Below are 17,193 nucleotides of genomic sequence, written 5' to 3'. Positions count from 1 at the left end.
CACATGCGATTGTTCACATGAGGCTGGAGTGGCTTTAGGGTCCAACGACAAGCTTCTCAAGACAACTCACCATGTTCATTTTTCAACTACTGGTCTCTCTAAAGCTACAGCCTTCAAAGTTATAACTAAAAGGGTAACTTCATTGTTTTTTGTTGTTGTTTGTTTTAGATGGGTCATTTTTTCCCATGTTTTTGTGTCTAAGTAACTGGGAACAGCTACTTTTGAAAAGGGGCGATACAGGCTGATTGTAACCCCTCAAGGTACATTCACCCATCACACAACGCCTGCTAACAGTGGTTGTTTTTGCCACTGACAGGCTCAGATCATTGTTATATGCGTCTCACGACATTATGAAAAGGATCCCTACAGAGAGGAAACTTTTTGTTATAGAGTAATATTCATTTTGTTTAACCAGAAACAGCCCTGAAATCGCCAAACCCACCGGACTCCATTTAAATAAACAGTCATTTTAACATGTGTAGAGACAGTTATATCTAACCGGATGAATTAAGAGTTTATTTCAACCAAACAGAGGTTAGTGATAGTGACAGTGGAAAGATGAACCAAGACGGCTCCTATTAGGTTTTTTGTTCTGTCAGCTTTGACTGAAGTGTGTTTTACGCTGATAAAATGACTGTTTCGTGTGTTTTTTGGCCAGCACGGCAGTGTACTGTCGCCTCACAGCAAGAGAGTTCTGGGTTCAAATCCACCAGCCAGGTGGGGCCCTTCTGTGTGGCATTTGAATGTTCTTCCTGTGTCAGCGTGGGGTTTCTCCAGGTTTCTCCAAAGAACATGCAGGGCAGGTTAATTGGTGACTCTGAATTGCCCGTAGGTGTGAACGTGAGCATGAATGGTTGTTTGTCATGTGTCAGCCCTGTGATACTCTGGCGACCTATCCAGAATGTACTCCGCATCTCGCACAATGTCCGCTGGGGGATAGGCTCCAGCCCCCCATGCAACCCTGTACCAGGATTAGCAGTTACGGATTATAAATGACTGAGTGAATGGAAATGAAAAGGAGTCTGGTGGCTTTGGCGATAGTGATTTCAGGGCTGTTTCTGGTTAAACAAGGTGGTCTATCTCTGTAGGGTCATTTCCATAATGATGTCAGACAGATCAAACAATAATCTGAGCCTGCTGGTGGCAAAAACAAGCATTTTTAGTATACTTAAAGTGACAGTGCGAATGTGACCCAGGAGGTTACAGTGCAGCCTGTTTCGCCACTGTCAGCTGCAGCAGTCTCACTCAACATTGGACATTTAGGCACAAAATCATTGGGAAAAAAGGGCCCTGGTTGAAAAATACCCACCCTTCAAGCACAGGATGGAAGTTTATGTGAAGTAAAGTATGAAGTGTTTAAAGATTTTAGAGTTTTTTTTCCTGTTAAACCACACTTTGCAACCAAAAGACCCTTTTTAAAGGAATTTTGGTCACTATTTATACATGACAATGAAGGAATCTGATTTAGAACAGGAAAAGCTTCGGTGAAATCAATGTCTCTAAAGAGTGAAAAAAAGAAAAGCAAACAGCCCCCAGCTATTAAACAAAGGTTGGATAAAAACTGATCATGTGGAAATTATCCCTGAAGTGAAGCTGCAGAATCAAAAGGTGAAAAACAGCACATTACACCTCCATATAAATTAAAAAGCTGTGTGTGTGTGTGTGTGTGTGTGTGTGTGTGTGTGTGTGCGCGCGTGGGTGTGTGTGCATACCCTCTACGTTGTTGTCTTTCAGGTGCTGTGTGAGGAGGGGCCAAAAGTAGTGAGGCCTTACAGGGAAGTCCTGCTCCTTCATTATTTTCATCAGCCCCAAACACATAGCTGCAAAACACATATAATTCAGTTAAATGACTTTCCTAGCTTCCTATCACTGCAGTAACTTGATATAGTTTGCAGCTACATATCTGTTATGAGGTCAATGATCTAATATTCATAATTCACCAAATGCACACATATGAGTGAAAACACATCTGTGCAACAGTCTCTCTAAATTCAGGTAAATGACAGTGTGTGCTGTACCAGTCTTCCTGGCCTCCAGAGCACAGGACAGGGCGAAGCTGAGTGCCGACGTGTGCAGATTTGAGTCCTGCAGCTCTTTGCAATATCTGCCGATCTTCTCCAGAGGCTGTAATGCACATATATTTTTTAAAATTACATTTAAAATCTAAAATTATGATTCAACATATACTGTAAATGACATTAGGTTCAGGGAGCAATGGATGTACCGTATCCATGTTGACACAGTGTCTGAGGAAGAAGTTGCCCACGTTGGTGTTGTCGCCGTTGGCGTATTCAGGCTGCAGAGAGGGGAAAGTCTTTAGCATGTGGAAAGCCGTGTCCTCCTGGCTCTGGGTGATGAGGGTCAGGCACAAGTTCATGGCATCTACGGGAAGAACAACAAATCTTGAGCGTACAATACAAATGCAGCAGACTCTCTAATGTCGCTGCTGAAGACTACACTGAAGTGGAAAACCATGCGGTGTCTGTTTACCTGGAATGTAACCCCTCTCTAACTTCACACGCTCACTCATCACAGAGATGTGCTGATGGTGTCCGGCCTTGGCTAGAGAGTAGATGACCTGCATGATGTCCCTGTCCATCAGACTGCAGTCTGCATTCTCAGCTTCCTCCATAGTCTGACACAGAAAGAGGTGGAGAGATGGGGAGGGGATGAAGGGAAGGACAGGGGGGAGCATTTGTTAGACAGCCATTTATTAGATACAAACAAACGTGAATAAAATGGTGTAAAATGTGCATCAGGATCGACTGAATAAATACACACACCTTTGTCAGACCGTCCAAGTCTCCCTTCTCAGCGTAGGCGTTCAGCAGTGACACATAAGTGTCAGGACCAGGCTCAATTCCGGCTCCCCGCATCACAGGCAGGATGTTCTTAGCGCTTTCAATGTCTCTGCACAGTGAGAGATGACAGCTGACTTAAAATTTAATCATTTCAACACCAACACTTATTGTGAGCCATTAACACAGCATGCTACAAGAGCAAAGCAGTGACACTCACCCTGCACGAGCATGGCCCATCACCAGGGAGTTGAAAACAGCCTCAGTGATGGGCAGATCTTTGCTCTTCATGAAGCCCAATATGGTGCTGAGAGAGTGGAGAAGAACATTTAGAAAGACTCAGGCTGTGTCCAAAATTCCATCCTGCTTTTTAGTATGCTAAAAGATATTTTTTAGTATGTCTGAAACCTTATTATGAAACCAACAGTAAGTGAATTACCAGTGAAATATTACAGTATGCAAACAAGGCGGCACTGTAACGTCTATAAGTACTAAATACAAGGGGTGTAACGATACATCGATCTACATCGATACATCGATTCATTGATTAACGATCCGATTATATCGATGCAAAATGAAAACATCGATCCATATCATCATCTTAAAAGATACACATTTATTTTTAAATTCACATAGCACGTCTGTGTCACCATTTCTGGGCAAGCGCGCCTCCGCTCAAACAACAAACAGAGCTCAGAAATAAAATGGTCAAATCATATTCTAGTTGTTTTTGTGAGTTGATGTAAATGATTGTGTTAGATGGGCATATGATATCGCGTCATATGAAGGTGAATGACTTTGGTCACTGACTGTTGCCTGCTGTGCAACTTTGGTAACACTTAATGAAGTGGTAAGGTTACTATTACAGATGGATGACACATTACATGATTACTGAGCATTGTTTTGGGTACAACATGATTTAGGCTGGAGGCGTGGCTCCAGAAATGTCAGTATGCCGCGCACTGACAACTGATACAAACATAGATATCAACTTGTTAGCATGCTAATGTTCGCATTTAGCTAATGTAACCATTATCTGGCGACAGAGATGCCTGTGACGTTACATTACACAGTGAGTTCACCTGTGAGTCCCATTTTCAAACAGCTAACACAAAGTTACTAATACAGATGTGATGAAAAACTAAACAGTCCAGAGGTTTATCATGCTTGCAGATGCCAGCAGAGCTGAGGTTGGCACATGTTATCACGGTTATGAGGCGTTCAGGAAGTGGTGTGGTAAGATGCATACTACTGTTTATGTACGCAAAAGTATATTGAACGACAGAACACATATTGGGTATGTAGTGCATAGTCTGTGATTTTGGACGCAATTTAATGGTAGATGTTGGCGCTGTAACCAAGCTCAACCAAAAGTCAGCTTTTGGAAACTTGGAATCTGTCAAGCAGCAGATGGCAGAGTTGGAAATATGTTGTTGGTTGGGTCATGATGAGAACACAAATTCTGCTCACCTGGCTCCCTCGATGTCTCCATTTTGGCAGTATGCTGTGATGAGTCTCTGATAGGTAACCTGTGCACAAAAATAAAAAAGAAATGTGAATTGTTGAAACATCAATACACTACATCAACCAACATCTTCATATGGTTGTCTGTTTCAAGTGTTTCCTACAATAACTGTACTCTGCAGTGCAGTGCTTACTCTGTTGGGCTGGACGTTAGCCGCTTCCATCTTGGCCAGGAAGTCAGTGGGGGAGAACTTGAACTCATTCTGCAGGTAAACCTTCAGCAAGGCGTTGTAGTGACTGACATCATACAGTGCACCTGCGGACGACAACGTTCAAAACCATGGTTTAATACTCTAAGGTTCAGCAGCAGCAAACATTAACACAGTACTTTGCAGTATAAGATGGTTAGCTTGATGTCAGTGTTGTGGCCTCTTACCTAACTCCTGTAGCTTCTCCCATATACGGTGTGCCAGCTCGGTGCGCTCCCCCAGGGGCACCTCTGGCAGCAGCGTGCCACAGCTACGCAGCAGCAGCAAGGCCTGGTTACCACTGGGATACCCTGCAAACACACGGGGTGGATAAAGGGAGAGATCTGAGTGTCTAAATGGTGCTAAGCAAAAGTAAGGCATCAGCAGTTTGATCACCCCGCCTCCATCTGCCATCTGACCCTAAACCCCCCCTGATCACTGCCTACCTGTTCTGCAGATATCATGGAAGATACGCAGCAGCAGGGTCTTGGTGATGCGACCAGTCCTCCTCACGGAGCTGTCCAGCTTGGCCAGAGCCCAGTCAAAATGCTGCGCCTGCTTGGACCGCACGGCAGCGCTGGTCTCATCCTTCTGCTCTGTGGCCACGGTATAGTTACGCACACATCCTGCTGCATACGGCCACACACGGCTGTGGAGGGGTAGATCATCACAGTTAAGAAGAGCAGGTTGGATGAATGGAGTTAAAGAGAAGAGATTGATAGAAGAGCCGAGAGAGTAAAATCATTTGGGTGCAGTGCATGAAACACAGATTAACACAGCTCTTCAGTGGATGCATGTGAGACATAAAAATTTATCAACAGCTCTCCTGACACAGAAACATGTTTGGATGCTCTGCCTGCTTTAAGGCTGTTTGTAGTTTCAACAGCCATGACCTTGGGAGACAAAGCCCCAGCAGAGTGACGTGTGCCTGCTATCCATCAGCTTTTGCATGAACTGACGTCACTGTTTCTCTTGTACTTTATGATAAAATACAAAATGCCAAATCTGACAGCAACATATCTGCATTACATGTGCTGCAGCATGGCAACATGACTGATGCGCTCGAGTGGTGAGCCTTAAGCTAACAGCTAGCATGTAGTCACGCTAACACGACGTTTAGGGGCAAACAAACGTATTGCTAACATTAACATTACGACTGTGAGCTAAGTTAGTGACACTAGCTTGTTATGTGGCAGTGACTTGGTTACACAACCTCTGCTCATCACCTTGTGTAAACGGGAGCCATGTTTAACCTACCCAACAGCTGCCCAACAAGCTAACTGTTAGCTAACTTATTATAACGCAATGCTACAGGTGTCAGGACCCCACGTTTAATATTGCAGCTCATATTTATGTGGACAAGTGTGTGTCTCTGGCTGTCATTGAGCCTCAATGACAAATGTGCGACACGCTCACGCGTGGATCACAGCTACACCGGCTAACAGATGATACCTGGACGCGTTCCCAGAAACAGGGCTGATCTGTCGGGAACACACTCCGGTCCTCGCGCCGCCGAGAGCTCCGCTGTACAGCCGGCTGAGCGGCGGTCCGTTTCTTTTGGTCCCTGTGATCTGAAGCAGGCCCGAAGGCGAAAACTTGAGTAACCGGGCTGATCTCAAGAGCGCAGCCATGTTTTCTGTCGCACAGTGGAAGGGCATGCGCACCACGTGACCAGTCATAAGAAAGCACCGCGAGAGTTCCGGTTGAGGGCGTGATTTTATTCTTACACACTGTGCCATGCAGTGATGGAAGAAGCAGGATGAAACACACTCATGTTAGATGAATTGTTTTTTGTTTGCTCATTTTCCATTCTCATTTTATTTTATATATTATAAAATTTCTAAATATGTATGTAATGATTTTGTAAGTATTTCATCCTGTTTGTAGAATTTCATGTATCTCTCATTGCAATTCATGTTATCAGCTCTCCTGTATTGTTTTGTTCTTGTTTTACACCTGAAGATTTTTGTACATTGTATTATTGAATAAAGATGTTTTTTGTTGTTGTTTTTTAAGTAGCAATACCACAGTGTATTAATACTCTGTTACAAGTAATAGTTGCAGCTAAAAATTGCATTCAAAATCTTTCTTCAGTAAAAAATACACAAGTAATGGTATAGAAATAAAACCTAAAATACCAAAAGTAAAAGTCCTTATTATACAGATTGGCCCATTTAGGAATAATGTATACTACACTGGATTAAAATCATCATTCATGTGTAAGTATCACTATCGCTGCAGCTAGTAAAAATGGTTTGACTACTTTATATGCTGCAGGTAGCTAAATCCATATCCATTAGTTATCCATTAGTTTTTATGTTGTAATGTAATCCGAATCTGCAAAGAAACATGTAATTGATGTTGTCAAACAAATGTAGTAGAATAAAAAGTACAACAAGGGTAGTGTAGAACTATACAGAAGCAGAAAATGGAAAATATTAAAATTTCTCTTCAGTATAAGACAAGCGTAAATGTACTTAGTTATGTTCAATTATTATAATGCTGTAAGAGTTTAAAGTTTTGTACATAAGTTAGTTGTAATTTTAATATATTTTTAATAAAACTAGCCTTGCAATGTATGTGCCTAAAGATGAAAGGTTAACAGAATACCTAGTACATTGTATGTACCTATTTCTTTGGAGTATGAAAGTTCATTCTTGACATTGGAAACAGTGGCTTCACAAAAAAGGTCCACTTACAAGGTTTGTCTGTGGGTTTCAACCACATCTCATGGTCCTCCTCAGCTGAGGTGAAGATTAAAAACTGCCACCTAAGTAAGCCTGTGAGATTGTGTTAAAAAGCCCCAAAAAGTAAGTGGACTTCTTTTTTTTTTTCCAAACTACATTTTTATTTCCTATAAATTATACATCATTGTCATTGTCCCAGACATCTTAACTTACACCTACTCTTACACCTCAATTATCACCACACCACCGGGTCCAGGAAAAAATGTAAATACCTACATGAGCTACACAAGTAAATCCTCCGTTACTTTTCTCAATTTATACATTCATATATAATACTATTTTTGTTCGTCATGTTACACTCTAGCTCTGTCTGTTTGTGCTTGTTAAACTTTTAAACTACACTTACAACATGCAATGCAAGACATTATTAAATAAAAAAAATGTCTGCTTATATTTTGTGGTGGCATCTGTTCTTATGTTAAGTGGCAATAATATTAAACTTTATTTACATCACTAAGCTACTTCTGGACACAGTGTTTAACAGTATATTAAAAGCAGACCAGTAATTACCTTGTAGCGGTTGAATTTCACAGTGAGAGAAGATATTTTTAGTTTTAAATACATTTTTATTGCATTAAAACTTTTACAAACATCAATAGGTTCAAAAGATAATTTCATCAGTTCAGTTCTTCTATTAACTTACTCTTCCCTTTGCTCTTCCCTTTCTTCAAGCTCTGCTCAACTACAGTCTTTGCTTTCTCCATGTTGCTCCTTAAACTCTCTCTTTTACTGTGCTCATTCCACAACTCAATAGCTAGTCTACGAATCCCGTGTTCATTGTCCAACACCCAGGCTTGAAAGAATTCACACTTCTTGCTTGCCAGGAAGTACTTGTGTCTCCTTGCCCCTTCATCTCCCTCTTTAGACAAGGCTGTTCTGGCCTGAGAGAGCACCGAGCGAAGCTGACTCAAAGCTGCCAGGCAGTATCCTGTGGCGTCCTTTCTGTCTCTGCCGGTCATGATATGAATCACGGCTTCCACCGCCCTGTCTGGGGCAAGAGGATCATCCTTGTCGAGGTAACCTCCATTCAAAATGAGAGTCTCTCCACAGTCTAAGGCCTCTTGGGCAGAGCTGAACACCCTGTTTGAGCTCAGCGCCTCAGACAGAGCAAGAATCATGTCACAGAGCTCAAACATGAATGAATCAGTGTCACTGTTAAACAGGCACAGGGTGAAAGTGTAAGCAAAAAGTGCATTGACCAAACCATAGCATATAAGGGGAGATGGATTTGCACATAAGGAACTCAGCTTTGGGATTTTTGCAGAAATTGGAGGAACGCTGGGAACTGTTGAACTTCCCTTTCCTTTGTTTGTTTCCTTTCTGTTTCCTCCTTTGGACTTTTTCTGCTTTGTAGCTGATTTCTCCTGATTCTGAACCACTTCTTGTGATGTCTTGACTTTATTATCAGCATTCTGTTCATGCATAGTTTTGGCATTTTCCCTCTCCATTTTGCTCACTTCCTCCTCGAGCACCTCCACCAGTGCTCTGCCTCCCTCTTCATGCTCCTCCCACCACGGCTTCCACAAGGGAACCAGCCCACCGAGAGCGCCCCCCTTCATCAGACCAATAAACTTCTCTTTCTCTGTACTGTTGAGAACTTCCCACAGCTCCTCTTCTGAAAGTTTGTCAATATCCATCCCTGAGAGCCTCTCAGCCAAGTCCAGCTCCCCTTCTGCACCTTCAGCGCCCTCATCTATGTCTCCATGCAGCAGCTCCCCTCCTCCGATTTCTTCAAGTTTCCTCAAAATAGCTTCGACCTCAGCTGCACTCCCTTCTCCAGACTGTTGAAGCTCCGCTAACCTGGACAGGAGCTCCACAACCTGCACTTTCTCTGCTGTGTCTCCTTCCCCTTCATCCATGTCTTCTGACACAATACCAGCATCTTTTAACAAACTTTCCATCCCCCCATCTGTCCTTTCCGCCTTTTGTCTGAGTCCCACAAGAATCTCCTGCATTTTCTTTGTCCCTTCACTTTCAGTTTTCCCCATATCCTTCAGCTCCTGCAGAACTGACTCCTTGTAAAACTCCTCGGAGCACACACGGTGATCTGGGCTCTGGTAGCAAGCCAAGCCACAGTAATGCAGGTTACAACGAGGGCAGGTGTAACATGAGGGCTTGCTTTTACACAACATGCAGACTGCCCTCCCTCTGGCGTTACTGACATCTACTGTAGCCTCTTCCTCTTGTGTCCTGGCTGGTGTGAGAAGCTCCTCTTGTCCAGAGGCAGCTCCTCTGGAGGGGAGCAGGATCCCATCTCTGGTCACTGTGTCGGGCTCTGTGTCAGTCCACTCTTCCTTTGGACCGATGTCTGTCAGAAGGCTCCTCACAGACTGAGGAAGTCTCCGTCTAATTGCTGGATTCATGGCGGTTGATCTGGTTCAAGTTCGGTGTTATAGCAGAGTCCAACAGAGGTGACCTAAGCATTAAAGAAATTAAAATAAAGTTAGCAGGGATGTTTCTAATGCTTAGTTAAGTTTGTGTCACAACGTGGAGTTGACAGCTTGAGCTGCTAACGTTAGCTACAAACACAAACAGTGGGCTTTTAACGTGTCGTCACATCCGTAAAACGCTTTAAACTCACTCTAACGGTCGCCAACAAAGCTTTACCAGCAACTTCTAGTGTCACTTAAATAACTGTATTCCGCGTTAATATCTCAATGAAGAATATGTACTTACTTTTTAGCATTTGCACCAACACCGACGTTTCACGTTTGTTGTCTCAATCAAACCGCCATGTCGCCTGTTGATGACGTCAGCATCTTAAAGTGACTGTCGCAGTTTTTTTTTTCTTAATAGTGGTACTGTATACTTCTACCCTAACTACCAGTACAACAGCTACTTATAGAGTAAGTAATAATAATAATAATAATAATAATAATTTCAACATAAATTATTGAAAAAATTGCATATTTAGAAGTGAAACATACCAAGGTCCATAAAGTAGCTGTTCTGGAGCTTTCAGTCACATCACATTATCTTCATCAACAGACTGAGCCCAGTTATGAATGTTATGGAAGGACAACTTATTTATGTTGACTCAAGGAAGGCTGAAGAACAACACTGAAGTGAGGTGAGATTGCTTATTGCTGCATTTTATCAATGGAAATTGAAGCCGTAAAAGTTATAGATCAAGTCATAATATCACCAGTATTCATTAACATGACTTAAAAGTATTTATTATAATATATGAAAAAAACAGCATGTGACAGTCCATGTAATTTGGGGAAAAGAGCAAATTAACTTTTTTGTTCACACTACAATGTGTTGTTGATCGTTGGATGGCAAGAAAAGAAATCATTGTTAAGACCGACAGTAGTTTGGACTCAAAAGCAGGACTCAACACAGCAGAAGTTCCAATCAGTAATCCTTTTAATGAGGAAATGGGTTCAGTACACGAGTGGGCAGTCAGATAAGGCAGAGGTATCCGGATTGTTGGGGCAGAAATCAGGGTCGAAAAACAGAAGGGGATCAAAAACCACTATAAACTGACACTAGGGACACTTACAAACAACTGAAAAGACGAACTGGCAGAGAACAAAGGGAAGCACACTGAGTGAATAGACAAGGGAAGATGGGATGATGGGACACAGGTGACACTAATCAGGATGGGACATGGCGGGAAACAGAAAGTGAATATCTGAAATGAGAGGCAGAGGTAATGCTGCGTTCGTTTTGTACTCGGAGGTCGGAAATTCCCGGTTCCCAGTCGGAAGTTTAAACTCGAATGCACCCTGAGGTCGGATTTCCAACTCGGAAACTCGGAGCAACCACATCAACCCCGACTTATGAATTCATGATGGCTGCCGGTCACATACATAGTGAGTAAACACTCTGCTAAAGTACTGTTTATAGCAATTCTATCTTATTTGTTTTACATTAGGTCAGCCATACCCATAGTACTGTTCATTTTTTATCTATCTGTGGGCATGTTGCTATGCTGTCTGTATGTGCAAAATGCCACATAGAGCGTTGTTATTAACTGATACTGCCAACAGTGGCTACGGCTAGCCCAACGGTAGAACGGTAACGTCCTAACGTCATTCCAACTTCTGACTTCTGACCTCCGAGTACAAAACGAACGCACCATAAATACAAATATAAAACAGGAAGTAACCAAAAATTCACAAAGACAGAAAAGCAAAACTAAACTCAGGGAATAGATGTTACAGTCATTTCCTAAAATCTTGACATGATGTGCCTAATTCTTAAAATAGGCTATATATTTTTTCTACAGAGATCTAAACTTGAAAAATTGCCCTTTTGCTAATAATCTATAGCCCGTATCACGGAGATACAAGGTCAAAAGAACACAACCTTATAAAAGTCTAAAAATATATCACAATTTTTAGCTTTCCTTTTTTTTTACTTTGGCATATTAGTTAGTTGGTTTTGTCCAGTCCCCCAAAATCAGGACATTTTTTGTGAGTCCATGATTATGCCTTGACCATGTAGAGCCTGTCCACATCTGCTGCCATCACTTCTTTGTTACTGCATCTATTCAGCTGACTAAAATCGGAAACTGGTTCAAATCTCACTGACCACAGACAGAAAATGTTCTCTATATGTAAATTGCTGATCATCTAACTGAACACATACATCTGTTCGACGAGGCCTTATCAAAGGCACTGCCCACACAGCTGAATGTCGTGTTTAGTCCAATTTAAGATGGTAGACTCCAAAGATGAGCTTATCCCTTGACTATCCTGGCAACTAAATAACCCCTTTGTTGTTGGAAAGCAGCCATCCAGGTTTGAATGACTCATCACAAGCCTGTATGCATGTCTGTCCCTCCATCTTACCTTCAGTCAGTCTGTGCATTATGTATGTCTTTCCATATGTGTGTCCTCCTGACTGCGCTGTGTGTCTACATCTCCCGTGGGGCTGTTTGCTATGAGGTGATTGTCTCCTGCAGGGGGTCAAGCATGGTAAAGGTCACGCAGGTGGGGAGTTGTCAGATGGCTGTCCACCCCTCACTGGGCCAAGGGGTTCCCGTGCCGCCTGTCAGAGCCCGTGGGGAAAAGGGGAGGAGGAGGGGGGTCTGAGGTCGACGTGTGCCATGCTGTCTTGGCCCCGCCCCTGGCTGCCGTGCCAGCAGTCCTGGGTGGGCTGCTGCCTCCTCGTGTCTCCTTTATTCTTCCCTGGCATGTCCTGTGACATGTTGGAACCCCCAACACTGAATCTGCAAGCTTACATACTGACTGATGATGTGAAGTAATGCACAATCTCATCCAGGTTAAGAAAGCTATTGTGCTCTTTTAGCTATGAAAACCTGCGTCTATATGCTATTGTACAGATATAATCTCACGATTGTCTCATCATTGTGGTGTCAGTTAATATGCAGATAATTGATACAAGAAAATCCAATTTACGATGAGTATGAAATAAGACCGTGACCAGTAACAGTCAGTGTCACCAGTAACTCTTCTAATCTACAGTGTGCTGCATGTAGCGCTCTGTCCTTGCTCTAGTGCCTTACTGTACAGAAGCGTTCAGATTTTTTAGTGGGATTGGAGTGCATAAAAATGTAAAAAAAAAAAAAAAAAAAGCATAATACCAACACACACACACACACACACACACACACACACTCACACACATCCCGCTGTCTGCCACCAGCTGATCGGTGACAGGGAACAGGCTCTGCCTTTTGGGCATGTCCAGCCCTGGCACGTCTGGAACTGTCTACTGTACAGCAGCAGGGTGTATTTGTGTGTGTGTGTGTGTGTGTGTGTGTGTGTGTGTGTCTGCAATAAAGACAGTCGACCTACGTTGATGTAGACTGTTCTGTCACCTGTCAGCCCAAAAGGATCTGGCATTATAGGGCACCCAAAAGGGAGGCAGTGTGTGTGTTTGTGTGTTTGGGGGTTGTGAAGGATCTGGACTGTGTCTCATGTCCAGTTTCTATGTGAGCAGCCAGAAGACAGTGTTTCACTTTGACTGACCGATTTGTGCACATACAGTCAAACCAGAACTTTTTCTTTCTCCTCAGGTGTCACTAAAACAGTGCAACATGTACTGCAGCGTTCTGAACAACATAAGGAAATTAATGTTGATTTTGTGACGACATCATAATATAAAATAGTTGTAACCTCACCTGTAGTGCACCATACAAGAGATAAAACAATGGGACATGTGTGTGTATATAACTTTATTTTATTTAATTTATTAATCAATGATTCAAAATCTACAGCAGTGCCTTGTGCTGGTGTGCAGCAGCACATGAAACAAACTGGAAAACACAGAGGTTGCATTGCGTGTAACACACTTATAATGAAATAGAGAAAATATGAGGAGAATAATCACATATCAACAAAACAGATGAGTAAAAGGATAGTAAATAAAATAAGATGAAAAAACAGCAGTCAATAAGCAGTTACACAGGCATTAAATCAGATGGTTGTCATATTCATTAGATCTCGTTCTCTAGAGCGTTCCTGGCGGGTCGAAGTCCAAAAGCAGGGTTCCGTGTCCATTCTGAATGGACCACAAGTGACTCACGAATGTGTCAAGTTTGTAAAAAACACACTTTATTTATAAGTACAGTGAGTTCCTGGCACAGTGCTTTTATTTAGAAGTGCCATTTCCTGCTCTAGAGAGAGTGACTAATGGACAGCTGCTTAACAGAGACAGCAAACCAGCTCAATGACATGGTCAAACACAAGTATGATGCTGAATATATTAACCCTCTGAAACCTGGAGCAACATTACTTTTTCTGTGCTGCTTTCAGGCACCTTTCACAAGTATTTAAACCTTTGAAAACTGGTTTTCTTTCCCACAAATTGCAAAAAAATAAATAGAAAAAAAAAATAAAATAAAAAAAAATTGTTTTAATATTATACTGTTATGTATGTACTTATTATTATTACATTTTAAAATTATGTTACAGAATAATTATATTTTTTCAAGGTTAGTTCCTTTTTGTCTGTTGTTAACTTTCTGTCTTTCTTTCTTTTGTTACTAATTTTCTTGTTTTAATTTTTTTTCTTTTTTACTAATTTCTTACCAGTTTTTTGGGTCATTTCTTCTTTTGTTGCTTTTAACCCTCTTCCCGTTTTTAAAAGAAATCGAGCCAAGCCTGGCTCAGGTTTCAAAGGTTAAACTGTGTGGACCTTACACTAATGACTAAGGAGAAATCTGGACCCCGTGGCTGGATCAGCTTGGAGCCACTGCCCTAGAGGACACTGTAAAAAGTGTTGGTACAAAAATTTTCAGAACTGGGGTCAGAGGTCACCTGTTGGGTAATTTCAGGAGTAAGACATTTGGCATTGAGGTGAGAGGACGTTTAGTGTTTTTCATGTCAAAATGTAAATATCCTGCCTGTCTGTGTTTCCCTGCTCGGCTTTTACACAATAGGTTTATAATAAAAAGAAAATATTACCATTAAAGGTAAATATAGGTCCTGAGTTCTTCGATTCTGACTCATGGCCCTTGTGCTGCATGCCATCCCCCCTCCTTTCATGTCTGTCACCAGCTGTCCTATTATTAAAAGCCCCTCAAAAACAGTTTGAAGGCGCAGCAATAGTTTAGATAATTTTTTGTCGTTGCTAGCCTACAACATGTGGTTGTTAGCTTAGCCGCTAGCAAAAACAATCACAGTTGGGATGCTTGTCACATTCTTGCTGGGGTTGCTTGACACATTTTTTGTTATATAAGGATGAAAATCGCACTCATAAGAGGTTTCTCCTGCTGTTCTCTTGATGCATGACCTGGGGTCTCATTCGTAAAACAATGCATGGGATCCATACTAAAAATATACATATGGACACATGCCAAAAATGGTGCGCCAAAAACTATTTGACAATTTCTACAATCAGGCTTCCACCTCACCATCTGCATCGCCAGTTTCCTATCTCCAAAATGTTTGTAAGCATTGGTCAAAGTTTCTCCAATCAACTCTGCTTTTACACATCACAGCTTTTGGGTAGGAAGTGGCGTACACCTCTTTCAGACCTCGTTTTGCGCATATGCAATGTTTATAAATGAGACTCGTGGTTAGGTTGTTGGATTTCAATGAAAACTGTCAATGAAAATTTAACATTTCAAATTTATTTTTAAGATTGCTTTCATTTGTTAGTTTCCCTATCATCCCTGTCACCAGTGCACAAAGCGTATTTGACAGTCCATATTCTTTGAACAGGATAAGCTTAAGAGGAGCAAGGTCACTTCATTCCTACCTGACACGTCAGGCTTCCATTACACATTGAAAGGAAATCTGTTAAGGATTTAGTTTTTACGGGGTTCAAATGAAAGTAAAAAGTGTGATGACCAACCCCAGTCTCCCTCACATGGTACGAACCATGTCTGTGAGTGAGTCAGTGTGTGTCACTGTGTGTCAGTGAGCGTGTGGTGGTGAAAGGTGTATTGCAGCAAGCTCTTAACTCAAACCTGACATGGCAACAACACCCTCCTCCTCCCTCACCCTCTCATCCTCCTTTCATCTCCCCTCCATAAACCTTTTTTTCATGAATGAACCCAGGAATGTCAGCTCAGCTCCACAGCATGAAAGCATCAATGTACTCCGTCAATAATTCATCTCCAGGATCTATTATTTACCTATTATTTTCACCTCTTCACATCAGGGCCTCGGTGTCTCCTCCTCTTCCTCCTCCTTTCTCCTTCTCCCTGTCTCCCATCCTTTAATTGACAACCTTTGCCAGGTCACTCCGTCCATACAAACAAATCGCTGCTTCCTGTGCAGCTCCTTGATCTGCCTCGACCAAGTGGACTCTCCCTCTTGAGTGTGTGAGTGTGTGTGTGTGTGCTGGGTGCAGTGCGGCGTGTGATGTGCTAAAACACAGGTAGATGGAGCGGTAGCCTCTCAGTGACCTAAAGCGGCTGTTGACAGCGGTGACAGTAGAAACAAGCAGGAAGAAGGGAAGAGAAACCTCGCAGCACTCTAGAAGTCAACCGTCTCTCTGTCTCTGTCTCTCGACCCAGACAGGAAATGGAGGGTCCCACGTATCACAGTAGCCTACACCAGTAATTTCATCTACTGTTATTTTTCTACACCAGCGATTTCTTGTACTGTTATTTTGGAACTGCAGACTTTTACTAGTGAGTCAGTCGGTCATGTGCTGGTTATCTCACTCCTCTCACTCCCTACCTCTCTCCTTATGATGTGTGTATGTAGTTACTGTTATCTTTCTTATTAATTGGTTCAGTTAATTTCTATGGTTGTTTTAAGGTGCTATTGAGGGTGTTTTTAGGATGAAATCTTTTATCTGACTGAAGCCGATTAGCAATTTTATCCATGATTTCATAATCACATTTTGGATTTGTGGCACATTTTGTGTGATCCATTTTTGTTTGTCTTTAATTCGTTGTTATTGTCATCCATCCTAGTTATCTTCAGTTTTTTTTAAATCTCAGTGACACTTTCCAGGCTAACTTAAATTTCCATTGAAGAGCCACTTATTTTATATAGTTATTTCATTTTAAAAACAGATAAATTTAAAACAGTGGGATAGAGAGGTCATGAAGGTAGACTTACACCAGCTGCCCCCCCCCTCCAAAAAAAAGAAAAAAAAAGATAATATATAAAATAAAATAATTTATCTATGTATTTATTTATTTATTTATTTATTTATTTTTGGTATAAGTGAATTTTCTTATTTTTCTTTTTTTAACATATATATATATTTTTTCAATTACTATATATACATATTTTTTTATTTTAATTAATTTAATTTGATTACATTTATTTTCATTAATTAGATTTACTCTAATTTTATTTTATTTTATTTATTTATTTATTTTATTATTCTATATTACTTATTTGATAGAAGTGTATTTGTCACTCTTTTTCTCCCCATTACTTTACATTAATGTACCTCAGTCATTATTCTTATTATTAACACATATGTTACTGTTCTTACTGCCATTCCTCAACCTCGTATGACGGGGATGGGTTCCATTGTCGGAAAAACTCATATCAC

At 41.5% G+C, this 17,193-nt stretch overlaps 2 protein-coding genes across 2 annotated transcripts in view; both read right to left on the bottom strand.

Moving 5' to 3' along the window:
- Positions 1 to 6,168, bottom strand: part of lrpprc (leucine-rich pentatricopeptide repeat containing) — a 77,190-nt gene extending 71,022 nt beyond the window's left edge. Inside the window, exons 1-11 of the mRNA XM_050070943.1 lie at positions 5,963 to 6,168; positions 4,957 to 5,159; positions 4,699 to 4,821; positions 4,457 to 4,578; positions 4,269 to 4,327; positions 3,019 to 3,105; positions 2,784 to 2,910; positions 2,491 to 2,635; positions 2,225 to 2,382; positions 2,019 to 2,124; positions 1,713 to 1,820 (exon numbers count right to left, since the gene is read on the bottom strand). Of these exons, the coding sequence (XP_049926900.1) occupies positions 1,713 to 1,820; positions 2,019 to 2,124; positions 2,225 to 2,382; positions 2,491 to 2,635; positions 2,784 to 2,910; positions 3,019 to 3,105; positions 4,269 to 4,327; positions 4,457 to 4,578; positions 4,699 to 4,821; positions 4,957 to 5,159; positions 5,963 to 6,168 (1,444 nt within the window). The remainder of the gene's footprint in view (positions 1 to 1,712; positions 1,821 to 2,018; positions 2,125 to 2,224; positions 2,383 to 2,490; positions 2,636 to 2,783; positions 2,911 to 3,018; positions 3,106 to 4,268; positions 4,328 to 4,456; positions 4,579 to 4,698; positions 4,822 to 4,956; positions 5,160 to 5,962) is intronic.
- Positions 6,169 to 7,802: 1,634 nt separating this feature from the next.
- On the bottom strand, positions 7,803 to 10,009 carry znhit2 (zinc finger, HIT-type containing 2). Its single transcript, XM_050071058.1, has 2 exons — positions 9,934 to 10,009; positions 7,803 to 9,673 (listed from the first exon to the last, which is right to left on the bottom strand). The coding sequence occupies exon 2, from the start codon at positions 9,618 to 9,620 to the stop codon at positions 7,875 to 7,877; it is 1,746 nt and encodes a 581-aa protein (XP_049927015.1). The 5' UTR covers positions 9,621 to 9,673; positions 9,934 to 10,009; the 3' UTR covers positions 7,803 to 7,874.
- Between the last annotated feature and the right edge of the window lie 7,184 nt (positions 10,010 to 17,193).

The sequence above is a fragment of the Epinephelus moara genome, chromosome 19 (assembly GCF_006386435.1).
Source record: "Epinephelus moara isolate mb chromosome 19, YSFRI_EMoa_1.0, whole genome shotgun sequence".
Taxonomy (NCBI): Eukaryota; Metazoa; Chordata; class Actinopteri; order Perciformes; family Serranidae; genus Epinephelus; species Epinephelus moara.
The sequence above is the reverse complement of the archived record's forward strand: the minus strand, read 5'-3'. Positions and strand labels throughout refer to the sequence as shown.

Coding starts and splice junctions, on each gene's coding strand:
- znhit2 (XM_050071058.1), bottom strand. CDS start 9,620: ATGAATCCAGCAATTAGACGGAGACTTCCTCAGTCTGTGAGGAGCCTT.